Source organism: Mesitornis unicolor, unplaced genomic scaffold, assembly GCF_000695765.1.
Source record: "Mesitornis unicolor isolate BGI_N332 unplaced genomic scaffold, ASM69576v1 scaffold23527, whole genome shotgun sequence".
NCBI classification, from domain to species: Eukaryota; Metazoa; Chordata; class Aves; order Mesitornithiformes; family Mesitornithidae; genus Mesitornis; species Mesitornis unicolor.
In genome coordinates this window covers 32300-56008 of record NW_010198755.1, presented here as the reverse complement: position 1 = coordinate 56008, position 23709 = coordinate 32300, and the positions used below count along the sequence as shown (strand labels likewise).

Here is a 23709-nt window from a genome sequence, read left to right as displayed (position 1 = left end):
ACCCAAGAAAGGAGCCACGTTCTTAGAAGGATTAATGGGCAGAGCAGCTCAGTCTGTGCTGGGCAGGGGGAACCACGTGCTAGCTTCACTGCTGGGGGTCTGACATTTTGTCTGCATGGGGACAGTTGGGTCTATCCTGACGGATGGTCCTGCAGCAAGCTCCCAGAGCTACGTGTCTTGTTGGGCTGGATCCCTGTAATGAAGCCTGACAGCACCACTCAGACCTGCTCTCCTGCTCAGCGTCATGTTAATGAGGGGGCAGATGAAAAAGAAAACTACATATATCTTATCTGCCCATTTGAGAGATTAATAAACAACCCAGTAACATGAGGGAGCAGGGTTTGGAAAGGCTGGCGCAGAGCCTGAACCATATAGATAGGCTGGTGCAGCACATCACAACTCTTCTCACAAGCAGAATAACACCTGCAAATAGCATGGGCCCAGCAAATGCCCCAGTCCCCACAGGCACATGAGTGACTGTGAATGAGTTTTTCATCTCCAACCAGATGAGGAGGAATCACCATTTACCTGTTGAAATACAGCTCTGAACACAGAGAGCCTGATCCTCTCCAGTCTGGCAGGATCCAAAGGGGTCACTTTAGAAATTCTGAGACTTCTGCATCCTATTTTTTCCCAAAGAAGTATTTTTGCTCAAGCCAGCCATTTCATACTAATCGTTTTGAGATTAGCAAACTAGCATTTTCTGTGAAAAGAAAAATCACTGTCCAGCCCCACTGAAGATGCTGAAGCCTATGAAAGCCAGCAGGCACAAAGCAGGGGCTGGAGGGCTCCACACCTCCATCATGTGTTCATGGGGAGCTCACCAGACATGCTCCTCAAGCATCTCCTCGTCTCCTGAATCCCCGAATGGTCTTCTTCTTCCCCACTGCCGTAACCCTCGGCCATGCTTGTGGTCTGGCTCTCCAGGGCAGGACAGACACAAACCCTAGCCCCGTCCATCAGGGATGGAGACCTTGCTGGCCCTTGATGCAGCCAACGTGCGAGCAGACTGCTAATGCCGGAGGCTGCTCACAAGAATACATCCCTCAAGCAGTGACGGGGCCAATCAATACGGTGGCTGCTCTTTAGCAGTCCCTGGCAGGGAGCAGCCGCCCTCCCAGCGCTATCTGCCAGGCAGGCAGGCAGCCGCTCGTCTGCAGGATGGATGAGGGGACAGACTGACAACGGGTGGCTCTTCCCCCGCCACCCACACATACAAATCGCAGCCGCGCTGCACAGCCGCAGCAGGGCAGCCTGGAAATAGATGAGGATGTGGCACACGGACCAGGTCACGCATCCCGTGCACGCAGCTTTACACCCACACTCGTGCAGCTCGGGGACATGCTGTAGCACAGCCTTGGCTTTCACAGGGCCCCCCTGATCCCGAGACCCCACAGAGCACCATGTGCCCCCCGGACACTGCACGGCACAGGGGACAACCCAGAATCACAGCTGTGTTGGGCCAGCAGAGCAGCCCTGGGCACACGGCAGAGGGCTCACAGCATGATGCCACCAGCATCCATTCCTGCAAGCCATGTGCAGTCCCACTGCCAGTGGGAGACAGATGAGCCTCAGGAAGCATCATGGTCAGAAGCAAGGAAAGCTGGGCACTCTGGGTTTAAATGGGCTTAACCTGTCTTGCTGCAGAGTCCAAGCCAACAAACTCCTTGTAACAAACCAAAGCCACAGAGGTGCAGCCAGCAGAGCCAGGCATTGCTCCCAGAAAGCCCCATGTCCGTCCCATTGCACAATGGCTCTGAGTAACTCCTGGCTGCACCCTCATTCCCCAAAGGACCCTATGGGGCCACCTTTCCACAGGACTTGCTTTTTGTCTGCATGGACAACACGTCTCTCCTGCCCCAGCTGCACCAGAGCTTGGTATCCAGCTTTTCTCCACCCAAAACTCCTGCATGGCTCAGTGGTATGGCTCTTCCCTGGGTTGTGAGATGGGGGTCAGCAGCAGGATCCTGAGACACAACACATGGCCAAAGGGAGCCCAAGTAGCCCCACAATCCTGCTGCTGCCCTGGGGTCTCCCATGGGCAAAACTGGGGGAAGAAAGGAGAGGAAAGCTCTCCTGCTGACACCACAGCTCCCGCTGGAGCAAGGGACCAAGGACGTGACACGGAGTCCGCGGGGCTGGCAGTGCACTCAGACAAGTAATCGTGAAGCGGAGATGAGCCAGGGAAGGCAGCCAAGCCTGTCCCAGGAGAGCCCATCCCTGCTCAAGAGCAGGAGCACGGTGGAACCTCTTTGTTGTCTGCTGATGGGAGGGAGCACGGCGGCTCCGTGGAGGTGCCACTGCCAGAGCAGGACTTGGCAGGACAAGATGCAGAGCTGCACCGTGGAACCACATCGGCACAGCGTTGCAGGGCCAGGAGGACCCGTGTGGTCAGGACAGCAGTGGGAGCTGGCAAGGATGCTGTTGTCATCAGCTCAGAGCTGTCAGGACAAGCGTTGCGGCATGGAGCGTGGGGAAGGTGCAGTGTCTAACCCAGTGAAAGCCTTTTCCTCAATGGAAGAGATGGGGACGAGGTGGGGCAGAGGGTGAACCAAAGCAATGGGACCGGCTCTGGAGACTGGGAAAAATAGCTGCAGATGCTGAATGTTGGAACGCATCTCTTGGTCCCAGACAAATCCCAATCCAGCACCAATATCTAACAGAAAACACTTGTGGCCATGTCCTGCCATCGCTGCCACTAGGTGCAGGCAGGGAGCAGCAGTCACAGCACCAAGGCCTTGTCGAGAAGCTGCCTTCAAACTGATAAGAGCCTGCAAATAATGCCCAAGAACTCTTCTGTGGCTCCTAGCCATGCTAAAATTGTTGTTATTTAGCAAAGATCCCCAATCTGAGAACAAATCAGCTTTTCCCAGTGCCGCAGGATGGCACAGACCACCCCGCTGTTCATATAAGGGATCTGCTGCTGCAGACGTGCTTCAGTGCAAGGCATTAAGTGAAAACACCGTTAGGCAGGACAGCTGAAATGCACCTACGTGGAAAAGAATGAAACAGGCTCCCCCCAGCAACCTCGAGCAGTCAGAAGCAAAATGTGTTGATTCTGGTAAAACTGCAGAAAATAGTTTAAATGCAGCAGAGGTCCCTTACACAACCAGGAGAGATGGCTTTGGAGAGCAGGTTTTCAGGCCAGCTTGTGCTAGAGAAGCAGAGGCATTTTCCAGATCCAGAGCAGCGCTTGGCTCCCAGGAAGGAACCCTGTCTTGTGATGCTGGATCTCAGCCTCTCCGGGCTGTCTGCGAAAGCAGAGAAGAAGGAAAGCAATACGTATTAAGCAGATCAACTTCATGCAGGTGTAGAAAGGCCGCTGAAGCAGCTGCTGTGCCCCAGCTGGAGCAGGGAGCCTGCCCTGAGCAAGGCAGACCTTGCTGCTGTGCAGCAGGTATCATTTGACCCTCACTGGCTGGGTACCGTGTCTCCCCACATCATTTCAAAGAAAGAAAGAGAGGAGCCTGTCTCTTCCTCCTGAAAGATAAATGCCTCCAGATTGTAGCCACTCGACAGGTCCACTGAAATTCATCAGTTCTGACTTGAAATGAAAGCTGTAATAAATCTCCCCATTGAATAGGAGATCAAAGGCAGATCATTAGAGCTCTTGGATTACCCAGTGAGAGCACACTTCCATCAGCTGCTGTGCCGCTGGTTCCCCTGTGTCCAGAGCGGCCCATTCAGCGGTGTAGTTTTGTCTCCAAAGAAAAGGACAATTTCCCTCCCAAGATGTGTGTGCTGTGCCCCTCTCCCCTGCTCACCTCTTCCCCGACTGCTCTGCATGGCTCGTAGCCATGGCCATGCCAGCCACACTGGTCCAAGCTGGAGAGATGTATAACAATGTCGTGTTGATTTTACACTCTGTCCTGTGGTGAGTCTCAGTGAAGAGTTTGCTGACCTGTGCCCACCAGGGATCAGGAGCAATCCCTAACTCAGCCTCTCCAAACCCATGTGTTGGTAGCAGCCTACAATATGGCCATGGGCCTCATGGGCTACACAGGGAAAGTCGTCCCTTTTTCCTAAATCTGTGTGAGATACCCCCTTCCCTCTGCTTGGACCATGAGATCCCAAACTTGGGCAGTCCCCTGTGCTCTCTCATCTCAACCCCATGAGCTGCCTTCTCAGTGCCACATCCAAGTTGGCATCTGCTTGTGGGTGCAGGGAAAGGTTGTGTAGCAGGAGCAGAAGGCAGAGGAGGCTTCAGACCGCAGGTGGTGACATCCTATCAGCCATACAGCTGCTCGTCCACCCTTCCTGGCTCCTTGGTCCTGCTGGGGGTGATCTTCTCCCATCCTAATGCTGATCTGGTGAGACAGTTGCACCTGAGCCAGCTGGAGGGATGCTGGACAGGAGATACACCAGGGTCAACCTCTTCAAGCAGTTTTATTTCCCTAACAGTGTAAGGCAATCAGGCCTTTCCCAGTGCCCTGGCCTGTGGACCGATTTTCACCAGAAGAAGCTGGCAAACACCAGGTGGGACCCAGCACTTTGCTCCAGGTTTGGGTGCAGCTGAGCCGGGACCAGGTTCATGGGCCCCCTGTGCGGCGATGCCGAGGAGCACAGCCAAGGGACCGCTCCGTGCAGAGGAGCGAGGTTTATCTCCATGTCGCACATGACAGAGTGAATTTCATTCCTGGAGAGATTTTTTTTTTATTATTTTTTTTTCCACTGAGACCAGGTTTGCTGAGCTTAGCTCTGAAATGTGGGACCATAATAAGTCCATTAGCTTCAGAGGAGTTATCCTGAGCACACAGTTCGACCTGTGATCCCTCATTTTACAAAGGGCTAAACGCAGAGAGGATGTAGTGGTGGAAGTGAGTCAAGAGACTCTCTGCCATTTTACACACAGGACGACGTGGCTGTGATGTGAAAATCAGTGCTGGGGGTGAAACCGGGGTTACATGGGACTCATTTCACTGCCTGAAATGTGTGGTCCTTGCAACTGAGCTTCTTACTATAAAGCTTCCCTTCTGAACTGCAGGATGGGGCATGGGGTGTCTTACATTAAAGGGTGCCTGGAGACATGGGGTACATGGTTGGGGGTGTCCCATGATGTGGGGAGTCCCGCAGTTGGGTGCCCTGTGATAGATCCAACAACACAGGGTGTCTTCTTTCCTGTGTGACCTGGTCTGGTGATCCTGCTCTGCCAGGGGGATTGGACTGGATGATCTTACGAGGTCCCTTCCAACTCCTAATATTCTGTGATTCTGTGATTCAGACACAGGGTACCTACAGTGAGCCATGTCCTGAGGATGAGTGTGTCAATACAGGACACCCAGCATTCCAGAAAGAGGTATTTTGGCTTGATTTTTACTCAGTACCAGCCTGGCTGCAGGGACAAGTCTGCAGCTGGGAAGAAAGCAACAAAACGGGTCCCAGCGCAGGGGCTCCGATAATGAAGAAACAACCCTGCAATTTGTAGCTGAGCTCCCAGTTTTGGAAGCCTATCTGGCGGCTTTTGAAGTGCAAACCAGCACAACACCCCCCGCATTGACCAGCTTGCTGCCCAGACAAGCCTTTGTGTCACCTCCATTGCAGGAGGTTTCCCGGACCCCCGAGCAAAGCTCCCGCTGGACACTGGCGCAGACAAAACTGCTGAGCAAGATCAAATGTGAGCCATTCCCCAGGCTCCCCCCTGCCTCCACCAGCTGCCTGGATAATCCCCCAGACTGAAAGGGAACCTGAACCCTGAGTGGTTTCATGCAACAGGGGAATGGAGCTGAGCCCCCCAACCCTCTTTGTGCCAGGATAATGGTCACGGTGCCTCACGTCCCTGCGCTGTCCCGCTCCCTGGCAGCACCGGCCGGGAAGATGAGCTCCAGAGCTGTCACCGCTCAGAGCTTCAATTCGGCATAAACCAAACTTTTTGTTTAAGGTAGTAGTTTTAAAAAAAAAAAAAAAAGCAGCATATGTCTTTGATCTTGAATAAAGCTTTTATCACAGAGCTTTCAGTCCCGGTGAGCAAAGGGGATTATCTTTCGCTCGCACAAAAGTTCACCTCCTGGTGCAGGTCACGGGAGGAAGATTTCACTGGAGTGGGAGGCGTTTTCTCTGGGGCATTCACCCCAAGTCGGGCAGGCAGCCGCTCCCAGGGAAAGCTTTTTATGGGCTAACCTACTGCCTCAAATCCTTTCAGATGCAAAGGGAACAGGGAAAAAAATATACACTTATAAAAAAGAAGCGGGTGAAACTCCCTGACAATCACTGCCAGTCTAGTTTAGCAGGAGAGACCTCAGCCCAGCATCCCACCGGCTATGCTAACTCCCAGCAAACTGCCAGGGCTGGAAGAAGTCACCCAGGGCCTGGGGCTGTGTCCTGACCCCAACTTCATCCTGGGTGCAGCCAGAGCACGGGCTGAATTCGGTCTGGATTTGGCCACTGCCCATCCCCACAACGGCACTCCCTGTGCAGGGCAAGCTGGGGCCAGGAGCGTCCTCTCTTTCCCCATCGATAGGTTAATGCCAAAGGTGCTCACTGCCTGCACCACGGGTCATTTCTCTCATTACCGAGCACTAGGCAGCCCCCCTGCCTCCACCTCCCCTGCTTGTACATCAGGCAGTGCCGTATAACGGGATTTATCACCCGTGCCTGCTCCCGGGGTCCAGCAAGAGGTGCAGGAAGGACACAGCATCACCGCAGCCTGCTCCAGGACAACACTCACCCACGGCAGGGTGCACAGCACCCACCTCCAATCCCCTGCACCAGCCCTGGGGAGCAGAGCGCTGCCATGGCCGCAGCCAGGAAGGAAGGGTGCAAGGAGGGGAGTGCCAAGTTCCCTGCTCCTGGGACATTAATCGAAGTGACAAATACACTTTGACATCAATTATGTTGCTTTCTTGTTCAGCCAAGAAGTAATTAACTTAAGTGAAGCAATTAGGTAAACTTATCAAGTGGGGTTTGCAGTACCTTAAGCAAACAGCTAATTGGGCTGTGAAGGGAGTGTGGATAAAAGGAGATGGGGATGACACACCCAAAGGGACTGAAGAATCCCTAGGGGCTGAAGCTGGTGCAGCTGGCGCCGCCGCCAGCCCCAGCCGCTACAAGGGGCAGATCCTGCAACAGGAACCTCTGGAGCAAAGTATCCCTCCCCTCATCCGTACCTCCGAAACACCCTGCATCCTGAGCAGGTCGCACTCCCCCCTCGTGTCCCTCCTGCTCGTCTCGGGATGAAGGCAAGAGGAAAAGACACAGCCCCAGGGGTCTCCAAAGAGCAGAGGTAAGAAATAAAGCGATCGATGGGGAACCCCACCGAGTACAAGAGATGCAGCCAAATGGATCTCAAAGTGTTTGCTGATAATAGCAGGTGAGGCAGAGGATGGCGATGGATGCTTGGCGATGCTGGATTCCCCCCACGGACAGCAAAGACATGACCGTGCCTCACTCCCAGCCTCCTGCACCAGAGGAGCAAGAGAAGGGGTTGGGATGCTCTGCTGGGACAGACGGACACCCGGCAGTGTCCCACAGGGGGCAGGATGGCAGAGTGGAGAGAGAAGCTGGGTTAGGAGACCCCGTGGCCCAGAAATGCTCCTGGAAGCTCCCGCACTCCCAGTACCCATCACATTATAAGACTTAAAACTTGGCAAAAGCTGCGTCGAGCAGAATGACAGAGGGTCAGAGCAGCCAGGCCATGTGCCTGCCTCCTGTCATCCGCGGAGATGGATGCTGGCCCCCCCGGGCCAGTGCCACCTCCTCGGGCCGCGGGTGCAGCCATGGCCAGTCTGGGTTACGGTCACTTTTCAAAGACTCTTTAAATTCTTTTCCCCTCCGTGGTGCATCTAGCCCATTTTCCTATCTTTCAAGCCAATGAACTAATAAATTTTTGGATTTAATTTACAGATTTCAGCAGAATCCATGGCATGAGCCGCTTTTAAAGTTTGCTAAGGTGTCGAATCAAAATGCAATACTATAAATCATTAATGCACCCCCATGTCGCAATGAAGCTGGAATATTTTAATCACTGAATAATGAAGTCAATACTCACAAATCTCAGCTGTCATTAAAAGATCTGCACGCCTCCGTGTGCCCAGCAGGAGAGGAAATCCTGCGAGCGGACTGGATTTGCCCACTGGAGCTGCAGCCAGGAGCACCACAGCAGTGGTGGGACATGGAGGGGTGGTTTTTTGCTGCCCCGTTTTGTGATGGGCAGTGAGTCAGCACCCTTTGTGGTACTCGCTCTTTAAGCAGCACGACTGCTAAAAGAAATAAAGTCAAACTAACCCCTTGCTTGGTTCCCAGGTAGGAATAATGGTGACCTGAGTGCGTTACAGCTTGGACAAGCGAGGGGTTTTCAAAGTGAACACTACTTGGCTGCTCCCCATGAGAGTTTTCTCCAGTCCCACTGAGGATGGTAGCTGGCCCAGAGCAGGAATCTCCTGTCTATGGGGCCAGGTACCATCCTGGAGCTGGAGACCCTGGAGACAGCAGCGTAGAGAAGATCAGAAAGGGCAGATCTGGAAGATGGTGAACAGAAGGCAGAAGGGCAAAGTTAAAACAGCTCTGCAAGTGCTGGGACGTTGCTGCAGGCAGGCAGAGACACCATGTGCCCAGCACAGATGGAGTGTGTGGAGCCACAGCAGTGGTGCAGGGGGGAGGATGGTTGGCCCTGCCAGGGGAAGTGGGGACGGGCATCAAGTGTTACAAGTAGGAGCACCTTCCTCCAAGAAAGGAAACCCCTGGAAGAGGTGCTGATACGCAGAGAGGTGCTGATATCTCTGCCCCCCCCCCATTAGGGAGTTCACTGTGATGCACTGCTCAGTGGTGGTCCCACTGCTTGTAGGACATATCTTGTGGTGTCTTGCACTGCAACACCAAGCCAGAGGCCCCAGAACTGCAATACTGGCATCCCACCAGGTGTCTGGGTACTGGTGGAAAATGCAAGGTCAGATTAACATCACGAGGATGAGAGTGCAGTGGGGTCTAGGATGGAGGGACCCATCATTTTGGTACCTTCAGAGCTGTCTCAAAAGCACATTTTGAGTAAGATACAGACAACGGGCTCTGTGGAAAGTGGAAGAGGTCAGAAATTGCCCCTTCATTTCTTCACAAAGGTAGGAGCAGTTGTAACAGTGCTGCCACAGGGCTACTGCAGCGGGCACAGAGCAGCCAAACAGTCACCTGAACCACAGGAAACCTGCCTGGCTCTGGAAAGAGCAGGTCAAAGTACCATGCAGCAGTTTTTACAGACCCATAGCATAACTGGGAGTCAGATGTTCTTCCTCTAGGGGTCAGGTGGGACAAATTGTCCACCCTGAGTTGTCCTGCTCCATCCTATCTTGGCTGCTGAGGACATGTTTGCATGGGTGGCAGAGGATTTTTCACCTTTGGAGCACAGGACCGGTTGCTGTTAAAGAGAGAGCCCTGAGCAAGCTGGACCAGTGCGGCAAATCCCATTTCCTCATCGATTTTCTTGAGGGATGCTCTGGAGGAAGCTGGGTGTATGTATTCATGTGAGCAAGGGATATTAGAGACTCGTGCAGTGAGATTATAACCGACACCGAAGGTCGTTCTCTCCTAAACCCCTCTTTTCAGGCATTAACAACTTAAAAAAAAATAATAAAAAAAGAAACCTCTTTATGCTGAAGATGTCTCAGGCTTCATCACAGACAAAAGGTTTTTTGGGGGAAAACTGAGAAGAAATCTCCGTGGATGTGTTCTACGTTATCTGAGCTTGGGGAAAAAAAAAAAGAAAGAAAAAAAGCAGAGGGGAAAGCTCTCCCTGGTAATTCTGTTTGTCATAATCCTCTTCTTCCATCATCCTGCCCAGCAACAGCTGCTCTGCTCTGCCACTGCTCCTCCTATGAGACCGGGTGTGGATGCAGCCTCGTGTGAGCACCCCCTGCACCCCCCTTTCCTGCTGGAGCCATCCAGAGCACAGCAGGGCACCAGGGCACCAGTGCTTGATGCCCTTCCAGACCATCCCCTCTGGAGACTCTGGACCCCTACCACCACCTCCCCCTTGCCTCCAGGGCAGTTTCCAGGCTGGTTCCCCCACACTCAGGGCCAACAGGGCCAGCCGGGATGCCAGGACAAGGCAGGAGGCACTTGGTCTCAGCAAATAGTTCTTCTGGCCACGCACAGGGTTTGGAGGTGAAACCTGGTGCAGGGACATGGCACAGGAACGTGGCACAGAGACCCACCAATGAGCAGACACCTGTCCCAAACAAACAAGACCAAAGGATGGGAACAGCTTCCTGCCGTGCAGGGAGGGAGACTCCCCCCAACCTCATTCACAGGGACCCAAGCCAAACAGCTTCTGCAGGTTCAACTTCCAGGCTCCAGCTCTCAAAGGCTTGTTTGGGCCCCTGTCCCCGAGGATCTGGCACATCCCACAGCCTCTGCTGAAGCCCACCGCCTGACCTGTAGCCGTGCATCCCAGCTGCTTTCAGACTCTTTCTGCTTCCCATCACGGCAGACAGCCCGGCTGTGTTCACGTTTAAACCAGCACCAATTAGTCCCCCTACAAATTACAGGGGAAGCGATTGTTCCCAACAGGAGACCTCTCCCTGGCACGAGCACAGCCCCAGCAATGGGCTGGAGACACAGAAAAAGGAAATTGCGTTCGATCGCTTTGGCAGGGTGAGCTGCCTGCTCCCCGAGGGGAAAGGGGAACCAAGGGTCCCTGCAGAGCTGTGGTGGGGGGAGAGCAGCCAGGCAGGTGGCAGAGGCAGGAACACAGCGATTGGCAGCATCCCGGGCTGTCCCAGGGCTGCGGCCCTCATCTGCTGGAGACATGGCTGACACAGAGGAGCACAGGGACCCCCATCACCCTGTAACATCCCAGAGATTCTCAAAATAATATCTCAGGCGTTTGCAATTCTCTGCCAAGTGCTGAATCATCCTCCTGCAATGCTTGCATTAGGCATGCAGGAGCTGTAGAGCCCTTTGCAGCGAGAAAAAGGAACGGGGGGGACAGGTACCAACACACGAGCAATGAGAAGCACCAGCAGTAAGGTGCTCTCTGTGTTACCGGCCCTCATAAAACTAAGGTGGAGCTTGGCAGTCACCTGTGCACATCCCAGAGGGATACAGGCAGAGTTTGGGCACACAGCAGTGCTGATGGTTTGATGTCAGTGTGAAAGTAAGTCACTGCAAACCCCGAAGCAAGTCCTACCCATCCTCCTCCTCCTCCACTAGAGCTGCAGGCAGACCCAGCCCCAACTGCGCGAAGCCCCTGGGATCCCTCTGGGATCTCCTACCACAGGGCTCCATCCCCTCCTGGTCAGTCGTATCAACAATAATCCAAACCAGCACATCAAGCAAACAGCAGTGCCACACCTCTAAAAAAGAAAGGCCCTCAAAAACCATTGAGAAATGTATGAGTAGAAGTGGTTTATTTATTTAGACTTCCAATAAAACTTTAACAGTATCCTGCATTGGGGGATTTGAGATCTTGCAACCTACCCTGGTTACATACAAGGACACCAGAACTTTTGTGTGTTTAATAGATCTACTGAGATGTGGCAGATAGCAGAGGATTATCTGGGTTAGTCGATGAGAGAGGCTGTAGGGAGCTGCAGAGGGAATTCACTGCTAACAGAGACCAGCTTTGCTGCGAGGGAAACGTAGTGTTGATAAATGGAAGTTCACGCACGCCATAGGGATCATCTGACCTACTCCTGCGTATCGCCAAATTCACTATCATCCATAACCATGCTGGAAAAAGCCCTGTGTGTCACTGGACAGCTCAATAACAACAGCTATTAAATGCTCAGAAACAAAAGAAACAACTTAAGGTTTCAAGTGCAATGGGCTAAACAAATGTGATATTACTATGGTATTACATATCAACTGACAGGGTGGCCCCGTGCTGAATACTGTCTCAGTTGTAGCCTCTGGGCTGCAACAACGAAAAGCAACACAAGTTGGATAAAGAGAACTGCCCACGTGTTTGTAATTGCCAAGGGGTCCTCCCAGCCATCCCACCCAGTGCAGAGTCACCCTGTGACTCCTGCAGAAGGCCAGAATTGGAGTTACACACCAGCAACTGGTGGCTTTCCAGATGTGCATTCACATGTAGTCTCTACAGACAGCAAAGCCCTGCATGGGGCTCAGCAACAGGCAAGATGCATCAAGATGCACCATCTCCATGGGATGACGTTTGGGGAAGATGCTCTGGGTGATGACAAAGCCTAGGTCCTGGAGTAGGTGGCATATGGCCTTGGCCTCCTTGGGCAGAGACAGACAGATTTGCATGTCAGGGAAAGCCATCATCACACCCGTCAGCAGGTTCAGCACAGCTGGAGGGGCACGGATTATCTCCACAGGCACTCTGAAACTTGAGGCAGGGCTCTGCTCACCTTATTACAGCCAAGAGGAGGAGAGCAAACTCCAATCTCTGGCAGGAAGCCTCCAGTGGCCAGAAGACCTGTGGGCTGAGATGTCTTTGGATGGCACCAAGTGAGACCTAATCTATCTGGACAGACACATTTGTTGGCAGCTACTTCATGCTCCAAGCGAGGATCTGAGCAACAGACTCACCCTGGCCATCCCCCTCCTCCATCTGCAGGAGGCTCTGGGGCCAGTGGGAGAAAGTCTGGGATGCACGGAGATGAACAGCCAGCCTGCCCAGACCAGGTTTCCCATATGCTGCAGGGCTTGAAGTATCCCTAATCCCAGCGATGAAGGAAATATCGGCCAGCAAACTTGAGCCTGAGCCCCCTGGCAACAAGGCAGGGATTGACTGCTCCTGTTAGAAGTGAAAAGGTCGCTGTCTGGACTGCCCTCAACACTGGGCATCTCAAGGGTGTACGAGATGGGAAGGAAAATAAGGCAAATGCAAGCATTTGTGCTCTGTACAGATGGACCCTTATGAGTGTTGATGCCCTTCAGCACTTCGCCTTTGCTGGAGTACAGACAGGAGCAGACACAGCCCCCGGCACAGGGGGTGAAGGCTGCCACCAGCTCATGTCTTAGCCACGCAATTACAGCTCCTTCGCTCTCACACAAGGCAGATTTTCCACCCCTTGACTAGTGCTAGTAGTTGTTGCCTGTACAGCCTCCAGTTTGTCATTTACTTGTCACACGCTGCTGTGGGTGAATGACATCGAGTTGCAGCAACGCTCAGAGCAGGGGGCAGCAAACACCTCCCGAATCCTGCCAAAAGCAGCTACTAAAGCCCCCAAACGTCGCTCACAGCTCCACACATCTCCGGTTACGACCAGCAGAGCTCAGGGTGCTCTCAGACAGCCTGGCCGCAGTCTCTGCACAGCCCAGATTCGCAGCGTGACATTTTGTGATGCTAAGATCCACACAGCTCGACTGCACCCATATACCAGGCAATTTGGAACCCCACTGCTCCTCATTGCAACCTCCAGCCCCTGTCTCACCCTACACTTCACCTGCAAGGACTCTGTTTCCTTGCAGGTCACAGAAAGCAGGTACCATGGTCCAACTCACAGGTGCTCCCTGGTCCCTCTCCTGTTTGTAGATGAGAGCTATATATATATAGCAGGTGCTACAAAGCATCCTTGTGTCTCATGTTAAGTGGATTAAGAGTTAGCTCACTTTATCAGGTTTGCTCAAGAATTATTAGAAACCTGGGCAGATTTCCTGCTTTAAGTGATAACAAATGGTGCAGGGAAGGCAAAGCGAGGTCTTTTGCTTGCACTCCCATTGCGTGTGAAAGGCTGGCTGGAGATCCGATCAAAGGAATTACTATTTTAATGCAGGAAATTAGGATTTGTGGCGCCTTACTGCAACAAGGCGCCATACAGCTGACTGTGCTGGGGGATTAGATGTGTTAACCGATGGGAGAGGCAGCTGAGCCCCTCCATCAGCCAGCCCACTCCTCTCCATCACTAAAAGGTTACTGAGCCCATCTCCGAGGGAAGTGCCTCGGCTCTGCAGCCAACCACTGATATTCGGGAGAGGGAATTCCCTCTGGCTGCTGAAGCGTCTCGCCCCTGCCCTGCGAAACACCACTCGGCTTGGGCTGAGCTGGCGGCTGCCGAAAACGTCGCTTTCCTTTTGCGGCGCTTGAAACCGCTGGGGATATGCTGGCAGCCCGGTAATAAAACAGCGGCCAGGGCTGTCAGGGCCTGCCCCACTCACATGGGGGTTTTCAGACCACCAGTACCTGCTTTGCTCCTCCTCTCCCCCACAAGGGACTTCAAGCAACGTCCGACCTCTCTCTGTGCTGCTGCCACCTTCATCCCTCGCTCCTGGGCAAGGCAGCAGCATCTTTGCTCCTAATCGCAGATGGACTGGATTTAAAACAGAGAAACACAAACCAGAAACAAATCCCAGAGCACAGAAACTGCATAGGCTGTGTTAAAGTAACACCTTGGGGCTGCAAAATTACATTTTGCATTGAGAAATGCTAAGTGAGAGCTGCTCACAGCTGTGGCTGCACCCAGTGGCACCCTGCCTTTTCCAAAGGGTCCTCCAGAGATCAGGGCAGACACTGGGTCAGAACAAAGTTGTGCAGAAAACAGACATTTCCTAACAGCCACAAGCTTGGTCCTGTACCCTGAATAGGTGCACCAATTCATGCACTGAGAGATCATCATTAACGGATCTAAAATCCTCCACGGGATGTTACTCCCCAGGCTTCCGTTAGGCACTCTGCCCTTTTTCCAGGAGCACCTGGCAGCTGCAACAGGAGGACAGAGCGAGGGGCAGGACAGTCCTGTGCTCCAGCCTGACCTGACAGAGGATGGCAACAAGGTCGAGAGAGCCACAGGACCCCACATAACCCCATGGGTCAGCCAGCATCTACGAGAAGACTTGCAAAAATCACATTGTCAGAAACAAGGAGCTTTCCTTCCTATCAATTGCTGTGCTGCTACATCTTTCATTCTCAATGTTTTATTATTATGGAGAGAAAAAAACATATGCAGCATAACAAGAAACCGCTAGCAATCAGCATCTTCAGCACTGTGCACGCCAGACCAGGATGTGCCCTGGAATCGCATCTTCCTTCCGGGTAGGACATAGGTGTTGCTAACACTGCAATTTGCTCTGACGTGCGCATTTCATCCATCAAGAAGGAACTGGAACGGGGAGATCGGAGTTATTATCTCCTCATAATGATACGGGGGATGCTTGATAGTCTCTGCACAGCTGCAGAGCTCTCACTGGGTGTATCCTGCTGGCAGGACTCTGCCGAGGCTACATCCACGCAGGCTCTTGCTGGGCACAAAGGCAGGAGAGATGGCCCGGAACTGGAGACGTGAGCCTGAACTGTACCTGATGTGTGATTTACACCATCCCCCTTCTACTGTGACAACACTTGGTCAACAGGGACTGAACGGATCAAAGTCAAAATGCACTACTCACATGCTCTTCCCTAGGCTAAGCCTTATGAGAGGGCTACAAATAAGGCAATTTCTCCTCAGACTCTGCTAAACCTTTAGTTTTCCTCCAGAGCTTTTCAGGAACAAAGGAGGATCAGTTTTACCTGCCTCTGCAGGATTTCCACAGGTTCCAGTCTCCATGGAGCCAGAAAAAGGGGAACAGCTTCCACCTCCACCAGCCTGTGGTATTGAATCCACCACTTACCTCTCAGCACATCTGCTTGGAGACCATCAAGACACATTTGCTTGTTCTGTCATTATCCCCATGCTCATCTGCAGCACCACGCACTGTTTCCACGCAGGCTTGAGGTGGTCTCCAGCAGCTCCCTCTCCGCTCTCCTCCTGACCCGGGGGGAAGCCAGGCTTTTTCACTGCTTCACCTCAGTAACAAATGAATCGCACCCTCTCCAGCAGTGACCACAGCCCATTTCCAGCCATCTCCAGGACTGGAGGTGTCCCATCCAGGGCCTGGAGCTGTCCTTCAGCTTGGCAGTGGCTTAAGGGCTCTCCACCCCTGCCAGTCCAGGAGCTGGGTAAGGCCTGGGAAGGCTAAGGAGCTTCAGCAAAGGTGCAGAGGCACCTGGCCGTGTAGCACTAATCCTCAAGACCTTGAGCACCATCTCCTGGTCATTCCTAGATTCAGTGGCAACTTAACCTCGCACTCCCTCCATTTCACTATCAACGCAAAGCCTGGGGGACAACCCACACATGCAACAAGGAAGAGAAAGGTGGGAGCACTTCACTACACGTACAATGCTTCAACAGAGCCATATGCTTGCTGCCACACAGAGACAAAAAATGTCATGCAGAACATTAGCTCCACCAAGCCTCTCCTGGGGTCACTCCTTGCTGTTCACTTCTTTCCTTCAAGCTGTAACAGGAACAACGAAACATCTCCCTGGCACAACCACCCTGTCATGCTCCTGCAGGACCATCTCTGCCTGGTGACTGTGAGCAGCCAGCACAAGATGCTGCTGGAAAGCTCCAATCTGTTCATCTCCTGCGCTCCCGTGGCTCCGGGCAGCGTGATAAAATGGGCGCTGCTCGCCGCAGGGTCTCGGGCTGTGAGATGCGGCGGGGATCACCGCTCCGTATGTAAATATCGCAGTGGCAGAGTTCAACATTTTGGCATGAGGGAAAGGAAGATAAATGCTACCAGTCCCCTCAGAGCCACAGGAACCCTGCATCTATCTAATTGCACTTCATAATGGATTCAGCAAACCATTAATTATCAGATTATATTTTAGGAAACTGCAGATAAAAAAGCTTTATGAAATTTAGCCTTAAAGGGGCCAGTGTGCAGCAATTAAGCTGTTGCATCGTGCTGGCACCAGTGAAGCTAACTTTACAGTAGGTATCTGAATACAATTTACAAAGCAATGCCCTGTGTGCCACGGGGAACGTCTGCAAGCAGCCACAGCAGCAACTGTACACTCAGAGAGAAATACCTTCATTAGTGCCAATGCACTGATACCAGTGACAAGGGGCCCTGGCATGCACGCACAGCTCCTTCTCCTTCCTCAGCTGCGGCAGTTTCAGCATGTCCTCAGTGAATGAGAGGAGAGGTGGAAGATCTCAGGGCTGTTGGCTCGCAGTGAGGATGTGGATGCCCCAATCTGCTTGTGACCCTTCTTTGTAATGGACAGTTGCAGCTAAAAGACAGATGGGATCAGACCTATGCTACATGAGGTATTACCTAAACAGCTCTGAAGCCTTTTAGCACAACTCCCAACAAGTCTGTCGGACCAGAGAGCACCAAATGTCAGCTCTGCACTGGAGGACTTTTCTAGCTGGCACAACAGGTAGCACAACAGTATGGGAGAGCGACAGAAGCAGCAAAGCAGCTCCTACCCTGAAGAGTAGCAGATACCTGCGAGCATATCACTGATTCAGCCATAAAAATCTCCGCCCTGAATTCTCAGGACAGCTTTCTCTTTGCTTTCACATACCCATACCAGCCCAGCTTTGTCCTGCACTAGTCTCCTCCTCTCAGCTCTGTCCGCACCAGTGGAGGAACACACATGACCACACTCAATTCTCATTTTTTTCCTCTGCTGCTTTATTTCTCTCAAGCCGAGAGGGATAAGTGGTCCAGCTCACCTGAACTGGCAGCTGCTGACTGAAGGGGGGCTTCCCAGGCCCTTGTGAGTGCCTACAAACCTCTCCTGTCCTTGGCCATGCTCTGCTTGCTGCATGCCATCTCTTCTGCAGTGTCACATACCCAGGGCTGCTTTCCCAAAGAAACCCTCGGTCTCCCTGCTGGAGCAGCTCCTGAACGAGTTTATGCATGGGCACCCGCTGCTCACTCTTACTAGGTTTCTTCACAAATCAGAGTGACTTTATCATCGAACAAGTCCTCCATGGCCACTGCCACCAGCTCAGAGCCAGCTTGGCTCAGCTGGGATTCAGGCAATGTCACAAAGACTTGGGAGCCAGCGAGTTGGGCCTCATCAAAAGAGATGATGTGCTCTGCTGCTCCTTGCTCCGACGTCTGGATCACCTGTGTGGAAGATGACCGGAGTCAGACGCTTGCAGCACCGCTTTCCCCTCAATCACTTTGCTACCCACATCCTTCCCAGCCACAGCTCTGGTAATAACATTTAGCTTCACACCAGAGGTCTGCAATTACAATAGGCGTGAGACTAATGGGAAACGCCAAACCACACACACCAATGATGCAAAAGAGAAGACAGGAGAGTAATTTAAATATTTCTTTCCATAAAATTGCTATAATTTAGCTCCACAAGCAGTTGTAGACAATAAACGCTCTGTGATTATCCACTGGAGGAATGCTAGCCCAGGGAATCTTGCACACTTGGCTCACACATCCAAGGAGCTGCTCTCCACTGATGGCTGAGATACTGAAGAGAAAGTCTGGGTTCAAGCCTAGCATTTGGCCTCAAATAAAATAGCCTCAGGCTATGTCATCTGGGTTTTAATAGCCTCTGAGTAACCAGGCACCTCTGCAACACTGTCAGACCTTCCCCCTCAGCTCCTGAAAACCAGGACTGAGCTGTTTCTCCTCCAGCAAGCCCACCAAGCACTGGCACAGAAACCTCAGAGCACTGCGGGCTGGGGACTTGCATCCTGGACCCCTCTAAGGAGGGGGAAGCAGGGAGCAGAAAGGGAGGCAGGAGCCATAGGGTGGATTTGGGAAGAGTAAGAGGGTTTGCAGGGGAGGATGGATGAACACGAGGGGTGTGGCACAGAACAGGCTTTACCTGCACAATCTGGGCTGTGGTGGCCTGGGAGAAGACCACTTTCGGGTGCTCAGCACGGTAGTGCCCCTCCAGCTCACCCTGGGAGGGGAAGAGCTCCCCGCAGAGCTTGCAGGGGAAGGTGCTCTCTGTCTGCTTGAAGTGCTCACTGGTGACGTGGTTCTGCAGGGCCCCAGGGAAGCAGAAGGATGCTGAGCAGTACAAGCAGCAAAATGGCTGGGAGCCTGCAGGGACAAAACATTGCCTTGAGTCTGGGCTGCCACAGCCAGGACCAGTCCCAGGGCACAGGGAGCTGCACATGGCCAGGACACACAGGGCTGAAACCCAGCAGGGACTCAGGGCAGTGTGTGCCAGAGTCCCTTCTGCTGGATATACCACTGTCTGTCAAACAATGGCTGTTCAGGTCCATTTTAGCTCCAGCTCCCTGCAGCACTGACATTCAGAAATCAAGCTGGTGGATCCGACTGTAGCTGCGGCTGTCCCTTCTCGCCAACATCTCCCTGTTCCCTTGCACCATCCAGCATTGCTGCTTGCTGGCCCGGCTTGCACCTCCCAATTCAGCTATCGCAAACCCCTTATCCACCCCAAGGGCTGGCTCCTCTCAGACAGAGCTGTCTAGGTCTTCTCCTTCCTCACTCTCCAGGCTCCTGTTGACTGTCCCCTCCATTGTCTCCTAATCCATATCCTTTCCTGCTATCCTCTGCACAGCCCTGGGGACTCACTGTTCATAGTAGTCTTGTCTGCCAGTTCACTCTGCCCTCATAGCCTTGCTTCAGTTTGCCCATCTGCCAAAAACCCCTTGGTGTGATCTCCCCAAGCCCAGGACCCTCTCTGATCTTTCTGGTGCTAAACTCCCTTTTATTCCAGTCTCCCACTAGCTCTGTCCTCCACAAACCCCAATGCTTAGGGTTCAAATCCTCGTTTCTCTGTGCTGATGTCTCCTCAACTGCACTTAAGCTCTCTTCTCTGCTGCTACAAGTAAATCTAGACCCCTCCTTGACTTCAGTGGTTCCAGGAGCTTAACAAGCATGTCCCAGTCTCACTAAACCAAGTGCTTTTCCAGTTCATCCATATATTGTTTCCTCACACTCTACTTCCTTACCATGTCCATCTTCACTCTCCCACTTACAACTTAGACATCACTGAGAGCAGTTATTGCTCACAAGTTAACATGAACAGCAAATGTAACAGACCTGAGTGCCTGCACTTCATGTGGACCTGCAGGAGAGCCAGCGTGGGGAAGAGCTCCTTGCATGTTTCACACTCATGGAACTTCACATCTGCAAACAAGGCCAAGAACAGAACAGTGTGCACCCAAGATCTTCTACAAGAGACCTTCTGCACATTCCTTGTTAGTATTTCAGCAACATCACAGATGCATACAGACACGAGGGGCATCTTTGGAGATAAGGCAAGAAAAGGAGAGGCCAGGAGCAAGTGAGGTGCAAGACACAGAGAAGAGACTTGCCAGAAGAGATAGCTACAGGATACGAATAATCTATTGTGATTTGCAGGTAAATGGGATGTGCAACCTTGTCCTATCAGAGTTATTACTACATCTCTCCCAGAAGACACGTTTTTGTTCGCTAATGAATGGGCCGTTACCTGCGTGCTCTGCCTTGACGTGCTTTCGGTGAGCAGCAGTGCTGGAGAAGGTTTTGTCACAGGAGCTGCACTGCAGGGAGGAGAACTTGGAGGAGCGGTGATTCTGAGCTGCAAAGACATCAGGGTGGTGGGTCCGGTTGTGATACCATAACCCTGACAACTGCTGCAATGATAAGGATCAAATCATGGTTACAAAACAAAGTTGTTCCAGGGACATCATGACAGCAAGAAACTGTGTGGAAAGCAACAGGAACAGTGGGGTTGTGCTCAGCAGGTACAAGACCTGCTCATCCTGGCACGGGACAACAGCTAACACCTCACTTCTGTTTCTCCATTGCCCCTGAAGAGCCGAACACTGTGAATCCCTCATCCTTATCTCAAGCACTGCAGGTCTCCTTTTGGTGTGAATTTCTGTTCCTTTGTAGGAACAAAGTGTGTGCTCCCACACAAGCTCCCACTGAGGCATGCCATTTGCAACATGAGTATTTTTATTCCTACACTTCCTGGCAGCTAGAAACTTGGGTGAAAGAGATTCCCGAGGTTCCAAATCAGCAGGTATGCAGCCCTTTTCAGTTACAGCCCATCTCTCTCCATGGACCAGCCTTTTCCCTATGGACTCTGCCTCCTCTATTGACCCCAAACTCTCGCCCTCAGCACTCATGGCCAGGAGAGACATCTTGGTGCAGGAGCAGGCAATGGCAACCTCCAGCACATGAGACCAAATTCTTGCAGCACCAGCTCACCTGGTAAGCTTTGTCACAGATCTCACAGCTAAAGGGCTTTCCTCCGACATGGGTCACCATGTGTCGCTCCAGGACGGACGGGGCGCTGAAGACTTTGGAGCAGGTAGGGCAGGGGTGGTACTCCCGGGAGTGGGCTTCGTGGATGTGCTTGCGGTGCTCCTGCAGCGTGGCAAAGCTCATCCGGCATTTCTTGCAGTCATAGGGATCTTCGATGTCTGTGACCCAGAGACACAATAAAAACCACAGGGGGTGAAGAAATTAGGGGGGAAAAAGAAAATAATTAAGAGGGGAATTCACAGAGGGAGGAAAGAACAAGAAAAGAAACACTTGTTACTTCCCAGACGAAAACTAGCACTGGAGCTCTGGCTTTGCATAGAGATGTTGCTGCTCCTGCTCACCTACAGCTTCCCATGCTGGGCTCCCAGCAGCTCACAGTTTGCTGGAAGTCACCCCTGTTGTTTCCTACTCAGAATAACCCTACTCAGAGCAACAAACCACTAAAGAGAGTCTTCCTTTTCTTGGGAGGGAAAAATCCCACCACAAGACAGCCAGCCAGCCTGCAGGCACCAGTAACACCCACACAAGTCTCTGCTGGCATGGATGTGTCTGCCATGACCCTGCAGGAAACGTGCCTTGCCTTTTTTTGCCACCCAGCCACACTCACTGTGGAAGGTTCGGAGGTGGATGGAGAGCCCGTTGGCCTGGCGAAAGCCTTTCCCACACTCCCGGCAGACATACGGCTTGTCCCCCGTGTGAGTCCGGACGTGGCGTGACAGCTCGATGGACTGGGCGAACACAGCATCGCAGTACTGGCAGGCGTACATCTTCCCTGCAGTGACACCCAGCGTAAGAGCCTGCACCTACTGGGACAGGAGCTCTGCCTGGACTACACCTAATTTCAGAGGGAGAGGGGAGAGATCATAAACTGGACAGGCTTTCCTGGGGTGGTCAGGGCATCACAGCGCAGGGTCAAGAAGGTCCTAGAGGTGCTGGAGAAAACTGCACCTGTGCAGGGAGTATTATATTTCTACAGATTTCAAGTATCTGGAGGTACTACATGCTTCTCGAGGCACTACATGCTTCTGGCATGTCTCATGTTCAAAATTAACTGCCCAGCTACAATATGCTCATATCCTGGTAGTGGATGAGGCTGGGTTTAGGGGTAGGAGAAGTGCTAGCATGAGTACTATGTGAAATTAAGCCACAGGGAAGGATGGGAGAAAGCAGGTTAAGCGGAGGGAGGAAGACACATTGCAGGAGTCTAAAAGAGAGGGGTCAGAGAGGAGCTATTCAGGAGAAAGATACAGAAGAGGAAGAAGAAGATCCTCTTAGTAGTGAGCAAACTGCTAACTGGGTGGCTAATCACAGGGCCTGGAGAAGTGGATGGGAGAAAGGCAAAGTGGGGAACTGCAGAAAAAAAACACACAGATAAAGGAGATCTGGGAGCAGCCTACTGCCCAGGGCTCCCCCAAAGGAGCAACCAGGAGGCAGATGGAGGAACAGGGGAAAAAGCGGGGGATGGAAGGAAGGCTCACCCTCAGCGTGCTTCTTCTTGGTGTGGTAAGCAAGGGCTGAAGCCTGCATGAAAGTCATCAGGCAATGCTTGCACATGAAGGGCCGGTCCCCCGTGTGCAGCCGCAGGTGGTTCTTCAGCGTGGAGTTGGCTGCGAACTTGGCCCCGCACTCCTCACAGGAGAAGGGCTTTTCGTCAAAGTGCTCCGTCAGCTTGTGGTACTGCATCCCTGGGGAGGCAGGCAGGACACCAGGGTGGCATTGGTGGGACCTATGGCCAGCCCTGCCTGACCCTGCTGCAGAGGCACCACTCCACCTAGCCCAGAGGTCCACCAGCCCACCCATGACAGTGGGGGTTCCCCCATGCCCTGCAGCCCAGACATCCACCAGGATACTGTGAGCTGCCACAGGGAAGGCAAAGAGACTCAACTCAACTTACTCGTCCTGCTAAACCTGCCACAGAACTGGAACAGCTTGATTATTTTTGGAAGCTTTTAAATTTGCCAGTAGCCCCACTTCTCCTTGATGAGCCATGTGGAAAACCAATTAGGGAAGAACTAATCAGAAAGTGGTTGTGCTCAGTGGGGCAGCAGAAATAAGCTAAGCCACATTTCTCACACACAGCTCCCACAAAGCTGCAGGGAGGAGGAGGAGGAGATTTCACTATCGTTTTATTATATTGTCCAGAATTCTGTCCAAACACCCCTTCTCCCACCAACCCTACCTGAGGCATGAGCAAACTCTCGGCCACAGATGTCACACGCCACGGGGTGCCTCCTCTTCTTCTTCTTGGCCGTCCCCACCAACCCGTGGACCTCCAGCTGATGCTTCTCCAGCTCCTTCTTTGTCGACTTGACCTCACTGCATTCCTTACACTGAATTTGCTTTCCTCTGGCCACTCGACAACGTTTCACATGCACCTTCAGGCGGCAGTAGAAGTGGAAGGTCTTGTCGCAGGCTTTGCAGACAAAACTCTTCTTGGAAGATTTTTCTTGGGGTTCCTTTGGTTCCTTGGCACTAGCACCTCCTGCCTTCTCCTCATCTTTTTCCAGAGCTTCAACTTGTGATTCACTGTTCACTTTCCACTTCCTAATCCCAGGTTTGTCACTGCTTCCCTCAGTCAAGAGACCTGTGGAAATAGCAATCCCTGTTTCAGTGGTAACCAGCAGGACTGGCCACCAGCCCCTCAGTCTCGCATCTCCTGAATGCTCCTACACAGAGAGTTGTCTCTCCACAGCAAAAGCAGACACACATTGGACACGCTGTCCCATCACAGCGGTGGTACATGGCTCTGCGCAGAAGTAGCTGTGGCCAAGCATGGCACAATGCATGAAA

General features: G+C 52.6%; 1 protein-coding gene across 1 annotated transcript in view; it reads right to left on the bottom strand.

Annotated features, from left to right (window-relative positions):
* Positions 1-17607: 17607 nt before the first annotated feature.
* Positions 17608-23709, bottom strand: part of ZBTB40 (zinc finger and BTB domain containing 40) — a 31134-nt gene continuing 25032 nt past the window's right edge. Inside the window, exons 10-17 of the mRNA XM_010189254.1 lie at positions 23099-23503; positions 22398-22604; positions 21527-21691; positions 20863-21077; positions 20120-20282; positions 19708-19794; positions 18518-18738; positions 17608-17796 (exon numbers count right to left, since the gene is read on the bottom strand). Coding sequence (XP_010187556.1) covers positions 17608-17796; positions 18518-18738; positions 19708-19794; positions 20120-20282; positions 20863-21077; positions 21527-21691; positions 22398-22604; positions 23099-23503 — 1652 coding nt within the window. The remainder of the gene's footprint in view (positions 17797-18517; positions 18739-19707; positions 19795-20119; positions 20283-20862; positions 21078-21526; positions 21692-22397; positions 22605-23098; positions 23504-23709) is intronic.